This window comes from Ixodes scapularis, unplaced genomic scaffold, assembly GCF_016920785.2.
Source record: "Ixodes scapularis isolate PalLabHiFi unplaced genomic scaffold, ASM1692078v2 PGA_scaffold8__174_contigs__length_109621045, whole genome shotgun sequence".
Taxonomy (NCBI): domain Eukaryota; kingdom Metazoa; phylum Arthropoda; class Arachnida; order Ixodida; family Ixodidae; genus Ixodes; species Ixodes scapularis.
The window spans coordinates 91,165,559-91,185,089 of NW_024609883.1; the positions used below are offsets into that span (position 1 = coordinate 91,165,559).

The following is a 19,531-nucleotide window of genomic DNA, read 5'->3' on the forward strand; positions in this document are numbered from 1 at the left end:
TGTTAACCGCAGCCTTTCATTGCTTTTATTTTGCACCCCGTGAAGTTTAAAGGGGTCATGAAACGATATCGGGTTGGAATGTGCATGACTTTTCCAAGGCGTACTGGTCCCCTGGTCCAAGTGTACTCGCACAGGGCGCCACTGATTCAGAAGCTTCTTTGTCGCGGTGAAATTGCGAGGATTGAACGAGACTATTTCTTTTAGTCTTGCCTTCTCAAAGATTGATGTCGTAATTGTGGGATCAAAACCACCCGCCTGTCGACAGTCGAGCGCGACTCATGGATTGGGCAGGAGAATTGTGTGAGCACCGTACATCGGCTCGTAACAATCAATGCCTCGGCGGACACTTGGGTAGTGGCTCGTGTACAACCACTGTGGTGATGAGAATAGTCGAACTCTAACAATGCCTGGAGCTCCAGCACGCGTTTCCTTCCTTTAAAACTCCAGCGCGGGGGTATGATTAACGTTGGCGGCATAAGATAGGCACCAGGCCTCGTGGCCGCTTCTGGCTCCGAGTTGAGGGGATGAACGATGCTCATATTTCTCTCATTTTTTCGGCGACTACCATTGCCTAGAAAAAAGAGCAAAGCCAAGTTCAATCAGTTATTAACGTTAGGGACTGATCCTGAGTGGTATTTAGTAATGTATAGAAATATGTTACAGCTCATTTAAACAAAATACAGAGGGGTCGAAACTTGGGCAATAACTTGAAAACGACGCTCGTGTGAGACTTACAGCGACTGCCAACGTTCGGCTGTTCTTCTGACGTCACTAAAATATCTTTTTTTAGGTATTCCTTCCGTAAACACGTGTAGTTCTATGTAACGTCATATTAATAGGTCGCATTTAGTCATTTCAAAACTTCTATTCTCACGGACATCTTTCGGATATACTTCATCGACAACGAAAAAATGTTTCAATGCCTCAATAATGTAAAATTGGTCTTGCAACATTTTTTTTTGTACTTTCAATAAATAGTGTTAAGAAATAACCCGTGAGGTTGATAGGTTGCGGAAACATCCATTAGTTTTCCCATAATAACAGATGCAGAAAAAATAAAGGACAGAGACAGCTGTCGATATCTCCTCAACTCGCAATTTAAACAAGCAGCCACCTGATCTGACCCTAATTATATACCGCCAGTGTTCATCGCAGTCATGCCCTAGGCTGCAAGGGTTTGCAAAGCAAAAGCTTGGGCTGAGCTTTAGATATTGTTAGTGTTGGGCTATTGATTATCATATCTAATTGACATGAGCCGTTACCTGAATGTTTGGCCATGCTGATTGTCATGAACCTGAGCACTCGACTAGGGGTTATGAAAATCGCTTACGTCACGGTGTCACGTGACTCTCGGTGCGAAATCGTGACGTCATGTTACGTCATGCTGTCAACAAGGTTAATACATCTAGTGACTTCCTCAAATTAAATCGATTTAACGCAGTGAGTTACGTGACGTCACGAGGCCACGTGACAACTTGACACCTGGTTAATCATAGTGCCAACAAAGGTGCCATGAAAACCCACAATTTATCATACGTTGCAATTACGTAGATGACGATTCGATCAACAGATACAAATTCAGCCGCCAATTGTTTATTCCCATATGTTCATTTTGTGATAATAGCAAAGAAGAAAAAAAATATTACCTTGAACCGTTTTGAACCGGTTACAGTTATATTTTTTTCGGTTCGGTTCCGGTTCAGTTCCAAGATAATGGCGAAGATTTCGGTTCGGTTCAGTTCCGGTTCGGCTAAAAATAACGGTTCTGTTCCGGTTTTCGGTTCGGTTCGGTTCCGGTTCGACACCCTGATAATAACGTTATTACGCTTTTTAGACTTTTTGATGAGTTTGATAGTCAGAAATCGGCCATAAACCAACTGAATTGGGTTGGCTTGAGCTGGACCGCATTGGATGAATGTTTATTGATTCTTTAAATAAGCGGTGAGCGTAGTAATAATATTGAGCGTCGGGCGTAATTACATTATTGCGTGAAAATATTTTTGGGGAGCTTGAAAGATACAAAATTTGGCCACAAACCGACTGGATTGGATCAGATTAACGTTTATTGATTCCTTAAGCAAGCGGTCGTGCCTCGACGTGTTTTGTTGGAGGGTCTTCTCATAGAGGTGGACGTCAAGCGCAGTCAGCTTGAGAGGCCTGAGAACGAATAAACCAATGGAAACTTTTTTTCTTCCACAGGATACCGTCGTTGCACTCCAAGCTCTCACTGAGTCTGGACTTAAGGTGCGCGACTCCAGCCCCGACCTCATGTGCAACGTCACTGCCAACCGTCCGAAAAATATATTTCACTCTTTCCGCATTAATAGAAAAAACGCTTTCGTCTTGCAAGAAGTGCACGTGAGTCACGACTTTCTCAGAGGTTGTTGAATATTTGTGGCATTTTCTAGACAAATTTTATCAGAACTGTACAAATGATCTACTTCTCATATTAGCAAACGCCGCGATTTAACCACGGGAGGGTGGTTTATGCATTCCTATTATTTTTCGCTTTAAAACTGAATAAACTTATCCCAAATGTTTTTTTTTTCATTCTAGCAACAAAAAACAAAAGAACAAAAAAAAAATAACGGCATTGTTTGTTTGTGTTAACAGCGTTGCGTAATGCACTTTAATGCAACGCCTGCTATGACAAACAAGGTGTGACAGCAAGGACTAAAACGAATATATATTAATATATATATATGCAACTTTCCAAAACTTCTTTGATTTGTTGGTATAGAGACTACACCAGCTTGAAGTGTGTGTTTTTGACTCTTCTAAGTTCAGTCCCTCTATAAAAACACTCTAAATAGAAAATACGTAATTCAAAAAAACACAAAAGGAATAAATATCTGATCATATTACGAACAGCGCATGTACATGCGACCAATTGTAGTGCCATTGAAGTGTGCGCTCACAACAAACTCTAACACGTTCATAGTATAAAGACGGATAAAATGTTCTTTTTCGTGACCTAGATAAAAGACATCGGTGGAAAGCTACTTCTTTCAGTAAGCGGTGAAGGCACAGGCGTCCTTACAGCGAGACTGCGATACAACGTTCTTACACCACCAGAAAAACTGTGCAAGGTAAGCGAAAATGCAAGCTGTATGTGCAAGGTGTTCCCCACCAAAAAATTGCAAGGTGTTTTCTACTGCAAAAACTTTCAGCCTTTTCACTCTGGTAAAGAAGGAAGACCAGCGGAGCTGTACAATGGAAAGTAATGGCCGGCCGCAAGTCGGCAAGCTAGAGTGGCAAGGATGCCGCCATCTATCAGCGACGGCGGCAACTAGATATCTGGCTTCCCGCCGTCGCTCATAGATGGCGGTATGTGTCCTGAGGTCGGTGTCTTCATTTCTTTGCGGGGGACACGATCCTGGGGAAACTAGCCCTTAACAGCTCCGCTGTAAAAATAAAATACGCTTCATCAACGCTTATTCTTCGCCAAAATGTAGCGCTCAAGCGATTCAAAGTAGACACCAAAATTTTAGAACTAATCGCTCTCTGAATCAAAAGTTATAAGTGAATCTTTTTTTTTTTATTTCAGTGGGAAAGTGGCGGCCGTCAAACTCCATTTTCCCATTGCGATTTTTTTTTAAAAATTACTTATAACTTTTGATTGAGATAACGCTGTTACTCCTGAAACTTTGGCGCATGGTTCGAACGGCATTGTGATTAAAGATATTGCCACTGACACTTTAAGAAACGCGGAGCGTGTCGAGTCCCGATTATCATCATCCTCGTTTTTAGAGAAATAATGAGATTGCATCGCGGTCACCGATAAGAACCGTGGCGAAATCACGAAGCAGGAAGCGCAAATATAATAATACGGCATCACCTGAAATTTTTAACATGTCAGTAACTAGACGTAACACGACGCAGGGGAGTCTAAAAAACTATTAAACTAAATTCCAGGCAACACGAAGGGAAACAGTGAGGAAAGAACAAAAAAAAAATATTATGGGCAAAATGTCACGCTAATGACTGTACCAGGAAAAATTAAAATAAAAGATAAAACTTACAGTGATCTTTATTTTCAAAGTTCCATAATGGACGAAATACGGTGTTTGAGGAGAAATCGCCTAAATTTGTTTAGAAGACATTATCGTACGGTCATTTCGGGGGAGTGAAGAACCAATGTTTTTATGAATTTCTCCAGACTTCGTACAAATTTCACGTATCGTCTATCTCTCCGCGAAATTTAGAGGGGGAAACTGTATTGGTGTAATAGGTCGTGTGACAGAAATTTCCCAGCCAGATTTGACGGAGAAACTGAATTGGTGTGTCACGTAACCTCGAATTTTCCACCATATTTGGCGTGGAAACAAAATTAATCCGTATACGTCTCGTGAAATCACGTCACGTGACATCAAGCTTCCCATAATTTAGCGGGCAAACTAAATTGAGGTATAGGTCACGTGACTTCAATTTCCGCCGCTAAATATAGCGGGAAACGAACGGAGAGACAAACGCACGTACTGTCGAGACCAGTTATAACGAAGTTGGCTATAACGAAATAGCGGCTACAGTGAAGCGATCACGATTTCCCTTTTCCTTCTGCACTTCGTTATAACCGAAGTTGGTTATAACGAAATAGTGGATATAGCGAGGTGATTTCCGATTCCCGTTGATTTTGTTATAACCGGTCTCGACAGTATACTATTTTGGGATTGGGGGGTTTCCGTTAAAAAGCGATTCATTTGTTATTACGCAAAAAAAAAAAGTGGAATTTAGCGGAGAATTACCAAACAATACGCGATTTACGCTTCTCTTTCTGATTTTGCTTCCAGTTTTCGCTGGCAGTTCGTGCCAGCCGGCCAGAACCCGGGCAGACACGCGGAGGACGCTCTCGGATGGTCCCGCAGGAGGTCTGGAAAGAACTGTTGGGAGACGCCGATCCGACGCGCACCCTCGAGCGTATGCCTTACGATCTTTGGTGATCATGCGCTACTTTGGCCACTGAAGGCTTAGGAACCGCTGGGACCGGCGAGTCCCGGGAATCTTGATATGGTTAGGCAATCGATTAGATTGTGGCGGTAGCCGATGAGGAAGCCGATCGAAGGTCGAACCGTGAAGGAAGGAACGTGAGCAAGATATGGCCATGTCTAAAGAATAGCTACAGGGTTGGGCAGAAATACTGTGAAAAGTATTTGGAAGCAAAAATACTGGGATATGTGGCAAGGACAGCTGGAATATTGATACTTAAATACATTTATATATTAAAAAGTTTTGCATTGCGTATCAAAAATACATTTGAAAAATATAAAAAAAATATCTGAAAATACAGAGGCAGGAATACACTTTGCTTGAACAAAAATCCAGACACTGAAATACACATAGTTCTAAATAGAAAACCAGTGTTTTAGATGTTCTCACACTCGGTAGGCTAGTTGTATGCGCACAATACGAAGGGCAAGAAATAAACACAATCCACAATGCAATATATATTTTTTTAAACCTACAAATAAGGACTTTTTGGAAGATACAGCATACATTTCTTACTTCAACATCTTTTCGCTCGTATTAAATTTACCTCAGGAATAACATTTTACATTTTGCTTTCTAGTAAAGAAAGCCAGCTTCTCTTCTTCTTCACCAGGACTACTGGGGAAGCCCACGGACTGTTTGAGGGCTGGACGATGTCGTCATCAAGCATTTCCTGAACTTGCTTCTGGATGGCTTCCCTTTCTTTCACAGAGACTCGGTACGGTGGCCGATGCACAGGAAGTGCATCGTCATCAGTAACTATTCGATGCTTCGCAACCGCTGTCCGGCGCACCTTTGATGACGTGCAAAGCACTCATTGAACTCGGCGAGGAGGTCAGTCAGCTGTCATTGGTAGGGAAGGGGGTCGATGTCGAGCTCTGACGACGTGGTTCTTCTATGCTGCGTCAGGGAGGCTTCTTCTGAGATCACGGCGATCACGGCCGAGTCCTGAATTTTCTCGACGTAGCCCACAGCTGTACCCCTTGTAAGGTGCTGCGACTTTTGCCGGAAGTTGGTGACAAGAGCTACGGCACGCCCGTCCTGGAGCTCGATTACGCCTCTTGCAATGCCAATCCCTCGTCCAAGGAGAAGTAGGACTCTTCCTTCCAGCAATGCTACACCGCAGGTGGCTCCTTCGGTCTCGACGGGCGCAAAGGCACTCGACAGCGGCGGCAGGTTGATGTGGTTGCGAGGACTCGCACTGCAGCTAACGTCGCTTTGGGATCTTCCACCGTTGGGACAGGTCTCCAAAGCGTCAGCTTGTTCTGCGCAAGGTCGATGATGCCGTCGTATTCACACAGGAAGTTCATTCCGAGAATCACATCCCTCGAACAGTCTTGCAGAACGACGAACTTCACAGGGAAGGTTTCACCGTGGATCTCAACGCGAGCAGTGAATCTGCTGACAGGTGTGCTCAGATGTCCGCCGGCGGTTTGTACCTGCGGTCCGTCCCACGAAGTCGTAACTTTCCGAAGGCGACGAGAGAGTCTCCCACTCAAAACGGAGTAGTCTGCTCCGGTGTTGACGAGTGCCGTCGCGTTGTGGCCGTCGATGATAACGTTAAGCTTATTCGACACTGTAGCAGAAACGTCGTTTCGGGGCGTTGCGGCGTTAGAGTGGGAGGGCTCCGACGATCTTGGAGGATCTTGGCATGGTTCGTCTTCGGCAAAACCACCTCCCGGCATTGCCACGCCTAGTTTTCCCGACGGGAAGAGATGGGTGACAGGCTGTCTCGGCGAGACCGGCGGAAGGGCGATGGCGAGCGTCGGGGAGACGGTGAACGGAATCCCCGGCGTGGAGACGACTCAGGAGATGAAGAGCGGCGGGGGTAGTCCTCGATGTCCCGAGGTCGCTCCCCGAGATGTGGTCGAGGGTCGTTTGGCGCAAACTCTAGTAGGCCCAGCTGGCGGTAGGGGTATCATCGGTAGATGTGGTCGGCTTCCTCGCAGTCGTAGCACAACGGGCGTCGATCGGCCGTCCTCCACACGTCGGTCCTTCTTGGCGCAGCTTGTTCGGGGCGGTCGTGCGTTCGATCTTCCTGGCGTCGGGAAAACTGCGGCGCTGGAGGTTCACTTTGGGGAGTCGCCACGTACGAACGCGGGGGTGGTGGTGCTCGTCGGACCATTGCGGCGTAGCTTAGAGCGGGCTCCTCCGGTACTGCTACGGTTGCAAGAGCCTCTGGTTGGATTGCCCGCTGAGCTTCTTCGCGGAGAGCTTCGGCTATTGACAGCGAAGCCGGTTGGTTGGCAGCAGGCAAGAGCTTCCCGAGCTCTTCTTGAACGACGTAGAGAATAATCTCGCGAATTTCAGCCAGGCTGGAGCCGTGGTCGAATCCCGATGGCGAAGTGGCAGCTACGCCGGGATGCCGCTGGTTGTGGGTTGCCCTTTCAAGTATGGCACGCTCCATACTCGTCGCCTTGATGACGAATTCTCGAACGGACGTTGGCGGGTTGCGTACGAGTACACCGAAGATGTCGTCCTTCACGCCACGCTTCAGAATAGGCAGCTTCTCTTCCTCGGTGGCCTGGGGGTCGGCGCGGGAGCTCAGGTCCAGGACGTCTTTCTCGAAACTTGTGAAGCTCTCATTGGGGCCCTAGGTCCTGAACTGCAGCAGATCTTCGGCCCTCTCTCTTCGGTGTTGATTGGCGAACGTGCGCGTCAGCTCGTTCTTGCAAAGCCCCCATGAAGTCAAGGAAGCTTCGTGGTTTTAGAACCAGTGCCTTGCAGTTTCTTCAAGTGATATATAGAAGTTCTGCAGGCGCTGTTCGTCACTCCACCCGTTGTGGCGAGCCACGCGTTCGTACTGGTTGATCCAGTCTTCGACGTCCTCGTAGATCTCGCCGAGGAATGGAGTAGGCGTCCGCGGAGCGACGGGCAGGACGACGACGGGCGGGGTGGTCATTGTAGGGATCTTCTTCAGCTTCTGCGGCAGCTAGGGGCCCGGATGCCGGGAGTGGGACTTTGGTACGGTTGCTTGCTCGGGCGACGGCGTCTTCTGCGAAGGGTAGCCTTCCGGGGCGAAGCACCTCACTTGGCCGGGATGTCTTCGGAGGAGTACACTCCGAAGACATCCCGGACAAGTGAGGTGAAGCAACAAAAAAGGACCGAGACGGGAGAAGGTCTTACGTCGTAGTTTTTGATCCGTTTGGTGGAGGAAGGCGCAAATAATTTTATAATGTGACTTTGTTTGGCGTACAGTGCGGTGAATAAGTTGTATAAAATCTCGAACAATTTCGATGTTTGTTTGTCAAATTTAAATAAAATGAGACTCTCTAGACAAAACTAATGTGACTGGATCCTGGGAAAGTTGTGCCAAACTCCTCGTATTGTCGCCATTTTGGTAAACGGAATGAGAAGTTTTTTCTTGATCTCTCCATTCTTGGTGAGCCGATTCACATTCGCGGTGACGGATTGCTGCAAAAATACTTTTTTTGCATACCGAGATTATGTTATTCATATACGGCGATACAGGCGCACATCTTCGCACCACAACCAAATGTGGTGTCGGTGTTTGACAGCGATGACAGATAATTTTCCTGTCTCAAACTGCACAAGAAAAAAAAAAAAAAGAAACATTATCATTTCAATTTATGTGTGGAGAAAAGTATGATTCATAAGTTGATAACGTAAAGAGTGCCACAGACACAATTGTGTTGCCGAGGAACGCTTTCACTACCATGGCGCTCCGTCGCGATTTTGGCAAGACTGGTTCAGGACAACCCTTTCGTAGCTTCGAAGATTTAAAAGGACTGAAACGGCGATTGCCACTGCAATAGAGACCAATTGCCTAATCGCTTTGTGAGCTTTTTGTCGTCTGTATTGTTGTCTTTATCGTCGTCTGGAATTCATTGACTTTGTCGCAAGAGCTAGCTATTGAATATGTGAAAAAACGAATGGTAAGAATATTATATGACGGCTACATTGGAGAGATATATTTTTTATCATTACGAAACATTGCTTCGTAAATTTTCGCTGCATAATTTGGCCGTGAGAAGGCAGTACAGAGATTTTCTATTCCTTCACGAAGTTGTTCATAGCAGGGTAAATTCGGCGGCTTTACTAGAAGCTATTGAGTTTCATGTTCCCTCTCGCCCGAGCCAAAACATTTCAACTTTTTATCTATCTTGCTTGTCTGCTGTGATACCATTGTCAATGATACATATTGATTATGATTCACAAGAATTTAACCTCGACATCTTTTGATCCACTCATGAGTTTATGTTAAATCTACGTGACTCGATGTCTGCGAACCAATCAATAATATATTTTTGAATTATGATAATGTTGCATGACTTTTATTGATTTAACTTTGTTGTTTCCTGTATTTTTAGGTTTTACTTCATGTATGTTTAGTGCACCACACTGTAAACCGAGGGATTGTTTGTGGGGACGAAAAAAATAAAACAATTGATTATAATTTATTACAATTTAGTATCTTGCTGTGTCCCCCTAGCAGGCAGGTAAGGCAATGGTGCAACTTTTCTAGGATCGAGTGACTTTACTACAAAGCCCGGTGGCCGATCAGACAAATGAATAATGATCGAAATAACAGAAAAAAATACAGGCGAGCTGGTGAACTTCTAACATCATGATAGCCTGAGACCGAACATCGACAAAAAGGAAACGACACGCAGGAATAACTTTCTTCTGATTGATCTTATTTTTCTTGTTTCCTGTTCTTCGGTTTTCATAATGGTGGAATGGATACATTCTATTCTGCGCATCGGATAAAGTTTAAAACGTTTAAGCTAATTATGATTCTGGTTAAAAAAAAAGAAGTTATATTGGACAGGTGAGTGTCATTTTCTTTTTTTGCCTTGCTTGATATAGGGTGGCATTGTTGTTTCTAGATTATAGAACCCAGAACTCGAACCAACAACTACTTTTTGCAGGCATGGGAGGACACAGCATGATCGAAAACAACCGCGCTTCGCTGTCTACAGGTAAGTGGCAAGAGTAGGAAATACGAAGTGGCTATTGGGGCTAACCTCAAATAGGTACACTGCACGGCACTTTAAGCGCGAACAGGCGATCGTCTCTGTTAGGATTACACTTGTACCACCTATTTCTTATAAGTCATTGCTTTTCAGTTGCAGGAATAAAAAAGGACTTAACGACTAGCATTAAAAACAAGTGGAAGGCCCTGAACTCTTACGAGATTGAAGTCTGCATAAGGTGAGAAAATATAATTAGGGCTTTATAAAAGAGACTGGTTTATTTAGTGTCAATTACTACGGGGCCGCATTTTTTGGTCGCCAATACACGTGTACCATATTCCACCTAATAAACAATAGGCCCTTTCCGGAATTGAGCAGGTTCTCCAGTATTTTATGGGCCACCGTCACTTTCGCAAGTCAACCGTTAAACGAGGATGTGCGCTTCAATGTACAGCTTTTGCAATCTATTTTAGTGTCGATGGCGAAAAAGGGCAACCAGCCGGAACGAAGCACCCACCCAGATAGACGCCTTGATGAAGTTCTATACTTAAAGGGGCTTTGGATCCGAGTGTGTGCTACTAACATATTGACTGGGCCCGAGTTAGAAATGAACGCTTACGCAGCTCTTGCATGCAATTCCTGCTTCATGTCGCGCTAACGTCTAGAATGTGTAGACGTTGTATAATCTGCTCTGGAGCATCTTCAACTTCTTCCTTAAGCAGTAAACAGAAGGCCAACATTAGTATCGCACATATTCCTGTTTTAGATGATGATAGTGATCAAAGCGGCCAGACTAAATACCGGGAAGGGTCAATTGTTTTATTCTTTCATGAACAATTGCTAAACCAAAACCGAGGTTCGCACCTACTTATTTGGAATGTTGACACATGAACATTTAGGTCTACGCGCATGCTCCAATATTTCTAATAATTAGTTCTGTTGATTGTTTATCAGTGTTTTTGTTATCGTTGTAGATATTTGGGAGAGCAAGACTCTAATATGGCTATTTTGGAGGTAGGGATGTTCAGCGGATTTCACCCAATCGAAAATGACTTGGCAAATGTGAGTTAAAAGTTTCCACCAATTCGAAGATATCAACGAAAATAATTATAAATATTTCCACTGAATGGAAATAAAATTCAAGCAAGATTCTATATTGATTTTCGGAACGCTGTAGCTAGAGGATTTTAAATACTGGCAGAACTTGATTTAAAATAAAGTATTGTTTTTACTTTGATAGTCAAATTTATATCTAATTATGCGTGTGTCTCGGTAGTTACATTGTACTATGACTCGTAATAATATCTTGTTTCAGCTGACAGCGATAAATGCCTTACTAGGGAAATATGAGCTAACGACGAAAGGTGTCGTATTTTATTTTGACAAGGTGAGTATGCATGCTCTTTTGAATTCCTAAGGACTCAGGCCGAAACGCCGAAATAAAACTGTCCGTTAATCTTGTTTCACCGAAGATTTTCTTTTTTATTTTATAATTGCAAACGCTGACATAATAGTAGGAAAAGATAGATGTAGTGTTTAAAAATTTAACAACCAAAAGAAAGTAACGCAATGTAAGAGCGAAAACATATCTACTAATGATGGTCACTACAAAACAGAACAAATCATCATAATATATGATTGCGTGTATAAAGTTAAATAAATAAACTTTATGAATTTTAAAAACAAATGTAATTCAGGATTCAACATGGTGCACACGAGTCTCTTAGTTAAGTGGTATCAATGTTGTTTCAATTACTTTTGATCTGTCCGGCACGTCGTGTCTACGGATATAGCACAATCCTAAGATAAATGTAAATTTTAAAATTAATAAGTAACGTCGAAAAAAAAAAACTCTTTTAAAGTTGTTATGGCGGGTGAATAGAATACACGACTCGAGAAATACTATTTCCAGCATATTCCGCTCCAGGTTCTCGCTGTTTTTATTCCGTGTTCCCAAGTGAACGTGCGGAAAGCAATGAAATACCACCGCTTAAACTATAACGTGAAACCTACAGAGGTAATTAAATAAAACATCTCCAGAGAATGTTCTTAGATTTGGTTTGTAGCTAGCGTCTCAACGCCGTGCCCTGCGGACACAAAATAGCTCTCAAGTTTACCTTGCCCGAACCGCCTGTACAATGTCTTTGCAACATCATTAGTCGCGGCGCCGCAGGTCTTTATGGTATGGGATACTTGCTTTTCTGCTGCGCTGCGGCATTCCTCAGCAAATATAACTATAATTGTAACTGTAAACATTAGGGCACGCTGTCAGGAATATATCCACAGTAGGTGCTCTTATTATTTAATGGTTTAGAGAAATGTCCCAAACTATTGAAGAGGGGGGAATGGTTACAACGCTTATAACTCAAGCTGTTGGTTTTTAATGTAGGAATATTTAAATATTAAGGGCTACGTCAGTATAAAATCTACTAATTTGACCGGTCGGTTCTTAGTATTTTTCAGTGGATTAAATCAATAGATTAGCCCGAATGATAAGGGATTTTATCTTCCACTGATGCTGCGAAACGTGGGATGCCTGTTCTCGTCTCTAAAGTACGATCCTCTTTCTTCCGATTTGACGTCTCCAATGGCAGCCTCTATTGCTTTAGACGATATTAAGGACGTGCGATAACCATTTCTTGGCATGATGTTTAATATACATATAAACCCAAAATGGTTCAACACCTGTAAGTGCTCACGTCTCCACGTTGCCGCAGATACCAGCAGACCGCGATACTTGCATCATGTTCAGAGCCGAACGTGCATACAATGTGCTCAACATTCAAACGGCCACTGTGAAGGTGTACGACTACTATCGGCCAGGTACGTTTTCCTGGCTTCTGAGAGGTCGGTTCTGACTGACATTTTTAGTGATTTGTGAAATACCGAGTAGATGTATAAAATAAGCACATCTATGCGCCGAGACACTAAAGGGGAGGTGGAGACGAGAGGGACGACAGAACGCCGAGCCCTGATTAAAATGATTAGTGGGTAGACATCAAACTAGCCGCCTTTCTCTCCACTGCACTCGTCGAACTCGTTAGAACGTGGAATGCCAGCGTCCGGCGTTTGGCTCTTGTATTCGAGCGTGTTCGACGAGTGCAGTGAAGACAAATGCAGCTATGTGGAACGCAAGTTCGTCTGCTTCTTGCATGGGGATTGCGATGATGTGAGAACACACAGACTCTAATTGGCTGATTGAAAACAAAAACAGTGGGTAGACCTTTAGGCATCTAGCATCGAGGTCTACCCACTATCCTTTCAATCAAAACCAATTAGAGCTCACTGTCGTTCCGACGTCATTACAGCTCCTGCGCTAGGAGCAGGCGACTTGCTCTCCGCGTAGCTTTAGGTTAATTCACTAGTCATTAGAACCAAAGCTCGGCGTTCTGACGTCTCCAAGTGCTTTCTTCTCCTCCTCCCCCTCAGTTTCTCGGCACACAAGAAATAGTAAATTGTGTTTCACACAAAATGGAGCGCAACTCGCTCCAACTAACGACTGACGCGTCTTTGAAAATATCCGCCTAGTCCAGGCATCGATTTCGGGACCTGGTAAGCGAGCGTTTTACTTACTACATGAGTCTTGGAGAGGTCTCGGAATCTATACCCGGATCTGGCAAATTATTTTTTGTGGCGCACCCGTCGCATAGAGGGCGCTAGTTACGCTCCATTTCAGATGAAAGTGAAATTATTTCGTACATCCTCTCCACCTTGAGGATTTTCCCAAAGTTCTTAACATCTAAATTACCCTACATCCACGACTGCTATGCACGTTTGACGTATACTACTTCGTTGGTTACTCAACGAAGCAAGAAAAGAACAAAGGAGAAATTTTCCTTTATTGATTATGCAGATCACTCGTGCAGTCAGTTTTATGGTCCCGAGACTTCGAGTCCGTTGCTGGGGCTCTTCTGTGACGGTCCTCATTGCAAATGTGCCTCAGGTGAGATATATTCTACGCACACATTATGGTTCGCCGCTGCCTCTTACAAGACGGGCTAAAGGGGAGCGTCAGCCACCGACAACTTGAAGAACGCAACGTTCATTGCTAACTTAGGAAACACCGCGCGCTGCCAGTCCCGAGCACTTTTATAGGGTGTCCTAAGTGGACCATTGGCTGTAAAACTGGCCGGAAAAATCAGCGCCTGCGCATATAAGGCTTCAACTTTCACCAAATGTGCACTGAGGAGGAGAGTTTTAACGTGTGAAATATCAAAACGTATTTCTCTTCCTGAAAGAAAAAAAAAAAGCAAAAGATTTTTCCAAAATCAAGATTGAGCGCATTCGCAGACGACCGATTTGGTCGTGGTCAGTACGATAACCCGAAACTGGTTCATTGGGTCCTGTTCTGTAGGTCGCGACGCCACTGTTGTCGCGCTGCTTGAGCCTAATTTTGACGAGAAGTACAGCGGAGAAATGAGGTCACACGCAACCCCGAACTCTGGTTCAAATGCACAAATCAAAGACGAATCGTGAACGGAGCACCTCAACCGGCATGCTACCAACGAAGCATAGAAGCGTTCACGTGATACTACGCCACGACAAGGAGCCGCCAGGTGGCGCCACTCCATCTTCTCGGGATCCAGAGTGTAATCACGTGTCTCCCTCCGACACGCTGATTGGCTCCGTGATACTGTAGCCTTCTCTGTTTGCCAGGGTACAGTGAGAGACCAACCCGCGGCTCTGAATGTCACGCCGAGGTGATGGCGCTGCTGTCGGCAAGGATCATGCTCAGACGCATCGCCTCACGCGAATCTGGCCTCTGCGTACGCGCGGGTTTTCTTGTAAACAGCGCGTTAACCTATAGGTAGGTGCAAAGAATCGTGCCGTTTGCGATTGTATATGGCACTGTGGGCTTTTACATAATCTCCCACTCGTCCAGAAAACACAGCGAGAGTCAAAGCTCAGCCACTATGAGCCTGGAGCCTGGATAGCGTCTCCGACCGGTGTGTTTTGCCCCGCCCCAAAGTGTGATCCCTCGCTTTCCGCCTGATGACGTCACAGAAGTGGCTTGCTATCGCCGGTGGCGATCCTGGCGGTGTACCAGCAGCGGTGGTGGTTGTGGCAGACGCCTGTTCTGCTCTAGGTCGATCTCCAGTTTGACAGTCCGCGGAAGCTTCGGCAGTCAGAAGTTGGGACGCCGCGACGACAGCGACACTCGCGTTCGCTCGTGCTTTTCGCCAGCATTTCTACGACCGACCGCCAGGATCACGACATCCGACAGCGTGACACTCCGGCTTTTTGTGACACCATCTGTTGCCTCTTGTGGACCACTTTCGATGCATGGGCAGGATGGGACGCACAAAACGCATAAAACAGACCGGTCAGAGCCGCGATCCACGCGCCGCACACTATGAGTGACAGCACTGCGACATGACGGAAGGATGATGACGGTAACGGTTTCCATTTGCAGCCGAATGCCCCATCAACGAGACATTTGAGCGACTTCTCAAGTCCAATTCGGACATTACAGACTTCCGAAACGCCCTGGCCAAAATCGCCTGCAACGACCATCACTTTCGTGAGAAATTCTTGTCCTTGGCTTTTTAAGCGTGGAGTGCTGTTTAACAGAACCCCCCACCCCCCCCTCCCCTCCCCCGAAACCCCATCCCGAACTTTTGTCCATCCGTGTTTGCGTTTCCCGCTAATTTTAGCGCAGAAGTTTGCGTCACTGCAGTGACCGCGACACCCAAATTCAGATTGCCTGATAAATACAGAAAGAAAATTGTTGTCACCTGACTTAAGGTCACAAGAGCTACAGACCGATTCAGTTTCCTCGCTATATTTAGCGGGGAACTTTACGTCGCGTGACTATATACATGAATTTAGTTGTCCCGCTAAATTTGGTGGGGAAATCGATGTTATAAGACCTTACGTCACGTGACGTTTGTATGAAGCCGATTTCTCTGCTAAATTTAGCAGGGAAATTAGTAAGAACAGCTTCTTCACTCCACAGAAATATTTTTTATAGTGTTGTAAGCAAATTGAAACGATTGATCCTCCAACACTGCATTTCATGCATTATGAGACTTTGAAGATAATGGTCGTTGTTAATTTTTATTACGACCCTTATGTGCAATATTTTTTTTGTATTATAGAAAATTAGCCTGAACAAATGTTGTAAATGAAAAGAGATATCTTTTTCTGCTTGCAGCCAAAAAAAAATAGTTTAATGATTTCGACGTGCATTTTTGCGCGGTGCGGCACACGAGGACATGCCACATAGTGTGCTTGATTTATTTAGACAGTATCAGATTGCTGCTGGGATTCTATGTTTTCTGCAAATATCGCTGGATCCTCGAAAATACCCTGGAGCTGGTTTTATCTAAAACAAACCCTTCCTCTCCCCTCCCTCCCCCCCCAAAAACAAAAAAAAAATAAAGAACGAATTAAAGCGATATTTTTTATGGAGAGAAACCCTAGCTTACTGTATGTCGACCTCGAATACAAATTACTGAATTGTGAGCAAGGCTGTTTCTTTCTTCTGAAACCCACACTTTCTTTTTTTCCTCTTTTCTTATTACACAGAGACTCTTTTCCAAGTATGCAGGTTAGAGAATTTGATGTCTGCGACATCGATTTTTTTTTTTGACATTGGCCTTGATAAGCCCTTATTTCTAGTCCGACACCAAAAAAAGATGCCGAAAAAACGCCGAATCTTCGAATAAAATAGTACCATAAAACCCGAAATAACACCCCTGAATCTGCAGAAAAACAAACCCTGATAGAACTTCAGCTGTTACGGTGCAGCAAACAGTGGAGTTGCTTCTCAAAACTGATGCTTATTTCAGTCTGGAAAGTCAACGTTTCTGACATTCAAGTGAGCAATGGCTACAAGAACATTGTCTTCAACGTCACGAGTGTCATCAAAGAAGGTAAGTGCTATGGTGACCTGGTAGCAAAGTTGGCGGTAACTCGTTACCTGCAGCAAGTTACAATTTCCGTAAAGTGGTAACGTACTTATTACATGTTTCAAAACAGTAACGAAAAACGTACTTAGGTTATGCTTTTAGGCTAAAAGGTAACATATATGTGTTAGGCCACTCCTTAGATCTTCTCAAAGGTAAAAAAAAAATAGTTCAGTTTTGTTTTCGTATTTTAAGGAGCAATGTTATAAATTTTCGCAAGCAACCCACAAACCTTCGTAATAACAGTAATAGTAATAATAATAAGAGTAAGAATAATTTTTTATAATAATAAGTTTCTGCGTGGACATAATGTTTCTTGAAATATAGTGCTGATGCGTACACTTGTAACGTCGAAAGAGCAAAGTACGTTTTAATTCATAAATAAGAAGTAACGCAAAAGTAACGTGCGTTACTTTTTGTCGGTAACGGTAACGGGTCACGCGTTTATTTTATATTGAGGTTACGTAAGGTTACGCCGAGAAACTGAAGTAGGAAAGCAGACGAGATCGCGCGGCGATGTCACAGCGCCGAGCTTTGGTTGGAAAGATTAGGGGTAGAGCAAAAGCTAGCAGCATTTGGCTCCAGTGACTGCACTCGTCGGATGCGTTAGAACATGGTTAACAGGATTAGAGTTATACCTACTTAATTTATACACTTGGTAATATTTGACGATTCAGTCTGGTTGTATATCATATACGGTTTGAAAGTTACCCAATAGGTGCCGTTAATGTTAAGAGCCAACGTATCACGTTCGTATTTAAAACTAAAGTGTTTTCAAATTTTTGTTGCACTTCACCAAGAAGGTTGTGTCTGTCGCCGTGTCCTGATGACAGCTCGTCAGGCAAATAATGGAACATTGTCGCTTACTTTTGTTAAGCTGATGTGCTTTAATGTTTTACGGTTCAAGTTTTAGTGTTGTGATTTCTGGCGTCGTTGGATATGACGTGTTAATAGATAAAACGATGTAATTGGGTATGTTTTCTCGATAATGCAGGAGAGGAGAGCAAAGAGGTAGTCACCGGAAAACTTAGGTCTTTTCTGATGCGACAACTCTGCAACACCGTGAATTTCGTGCCTGGAAAGTTCTACTTCATCCTTGGACAAGACAGCGAGTTTATAGAAGAGAAAGGTAGTAGAATGTAAGTTCCCCTTAACTTTACTAGTTCATTAGTTCTATAAAAAACATCTGCACACAGTATTCTGTTACTCTGTTTCCCACACATTGTTTTTCTTCGAAACTCATAACCACACTCAGTTTTATGGCGCAGGATGCGGGAAAAGGGATGAAAATGGCGTCTGGCAGCGTAAAACACTACAAAAGACAAACAAACTAATATGATATTTATACTGACCACGCAGGAATCAGTGCTCTTAGGTAATGCAAGTGTCCGGGAAAGAATAAGAAGACTTGTAGCGTCTATGTACACATGTCTTACGAGTGAAAAAGACAACTACTATAATGAAATCCATGCTGTTCAGACAAAGTGTTAATACACTAGAAATACGGATCCTTGCTTTAAGGTAACGGAAACACGACGAAATGAATGGATATACAGGGAGTTCCCGAGAAAAAAGAATCGTTTTTTTTTTTCTTGGCCCTGGTAAATAAGTTATGCATCGCAAAGGCTCTAACTTCGTGAGAAACGGACACTAGCGGTTGGGATAGAACGCGGAAGTTTGAGGAGCTCTGACCTTGCCTAGATCAAAAGATAATTGAAAAATACAAATTTTTATTTGAACCGATGTCTACTTAAGCCTAATGTCGTAAAACAAAGAAGGACATTGTAGGCGCCTGTAGCGCCTATATCAGACTTATCAGTGAAACAAACTTGGCAGAAAGAAAACTATATTCATTTTCATCAAGACAAGTGTTTTTCACTGAGAGAACTCCCACGAGCGTTCACAAAAGCAACCAAGAAGAGCTCCGTGTCTCACATTGTCTTAGATAAGAATGTTCATAGTTATCTTAAGAATTAATCTAATAACTCCTTTATTTTTCTCCCTGCAGAGCGAGGTACGTCCTGAATGAAAAGGTGAAAATATACGCCCAGGACAAGAATGACAAACGACGTCCTTCGAGAAAAATTAGAACCTCATTTGAAATGCTCCTAAAGAATTTTGCTAAGAACGAAAGTTGCGTTGACTAGTCTCACTGAAAGATTTTGCGTCTCAGTACTGTAAACATTCATGGATGCCCATAAAGATTTTTCTTTCAATATGTGATAACGTTTTACGTTTCTGATTGGTAATCCAACTAGGTGCGCTTTATCTATATATGGCGACTCGGTTTTAACTTTGTGTTGATGGAGGTGTCTGCAGTTAATTGGCGCAACTTAAAGGATGTTTTGACAAATGCATCGTAAACTTTTAATATTACATGCGATCAAATAGGATTCAGTTTGTGAAGAAGATATAGAGGGCCTGATGAGGTTGATGCCAGGGTCGTGTCCGTGTTCGTAGCGACCAGGGTAATAGTTCCTGTAGCGCTGCGGGGTACCAATGTAATAGCCCCTGAAGCGCTGCGGGGTAACTTTATGTTATATAAAACAAACACATATTATTTAGCATTCTCTAACCGACGGCGTAGTCAGGGAAATAAAAGTGGGTGCCTCTGAGGTTTCTCGTCTGTCATGGTAATTGTTATGTGTTGTGGCAATGTAATACAGCATGCATTCATAGGTTTGGAAAGGCTGGATATCT

General features: G+C 43.8%; 1 protein-coding gene across 1 annotated transcript in view; it reads left to right on the forward strand.

Moving 5' to 3' along the window:
• LOC115319841 (complement C3) overlaps window positions 1-19,062 on the forward strand; it is a 77,030-nt gene extending 57,968 nt beyond the window's left edge. The window contains exons 29-40 of the mRNA XM_040223228.1: window positions 2,200-2,358; window positions 2,979-3,089; window positions 4,791-4,917; window positions 9,879-9,929; window positions 10,077-10,161; window positions 10,898-10,985; window positions 11,239-11,310; window positions 12,641-12,746; window positions 13,777-13,866; window positions 16,715-16,798; window positions 17,826-17,970; window positions 18,840-19,062. Of these exons, the coding sequence (XP_040079162.1) occupies window positions 2,200-2,358; window positions 2,979-3,089; window positions 4,791-4,917; window positions 9,879-9,929; window positions 10,077-10,161; window positions 10,898-10,985; window positions 11,239-11,310; window positions 12,641-12,746; window positions 13,777-13,866; window positions 16,715-16,798; window positions 17,826-17,970; window positions 18,840-18,978 (1,257 nt within the window). The 3' untranslated portion in view covers window positions 18,979-19,062. The remainder of the gene's footprint in view (window positions 1-2,199; window positions 2,359-2,978; window positions 3,090-4,790; window positions 4,918-9,878; window positions 9,930-10,076; window positions 10,162-10,897; window positions 10,986-11,238; window positions 11,311-12,640; window positions 12,747-13,776; window positions 13,867-16,714; window positions 16,799-17,825; window positions 17,971-18,839) is intronic.
• The last annotated feature ends 469 nt before the right edge of the window (window positions 19,063-19,531 follow it).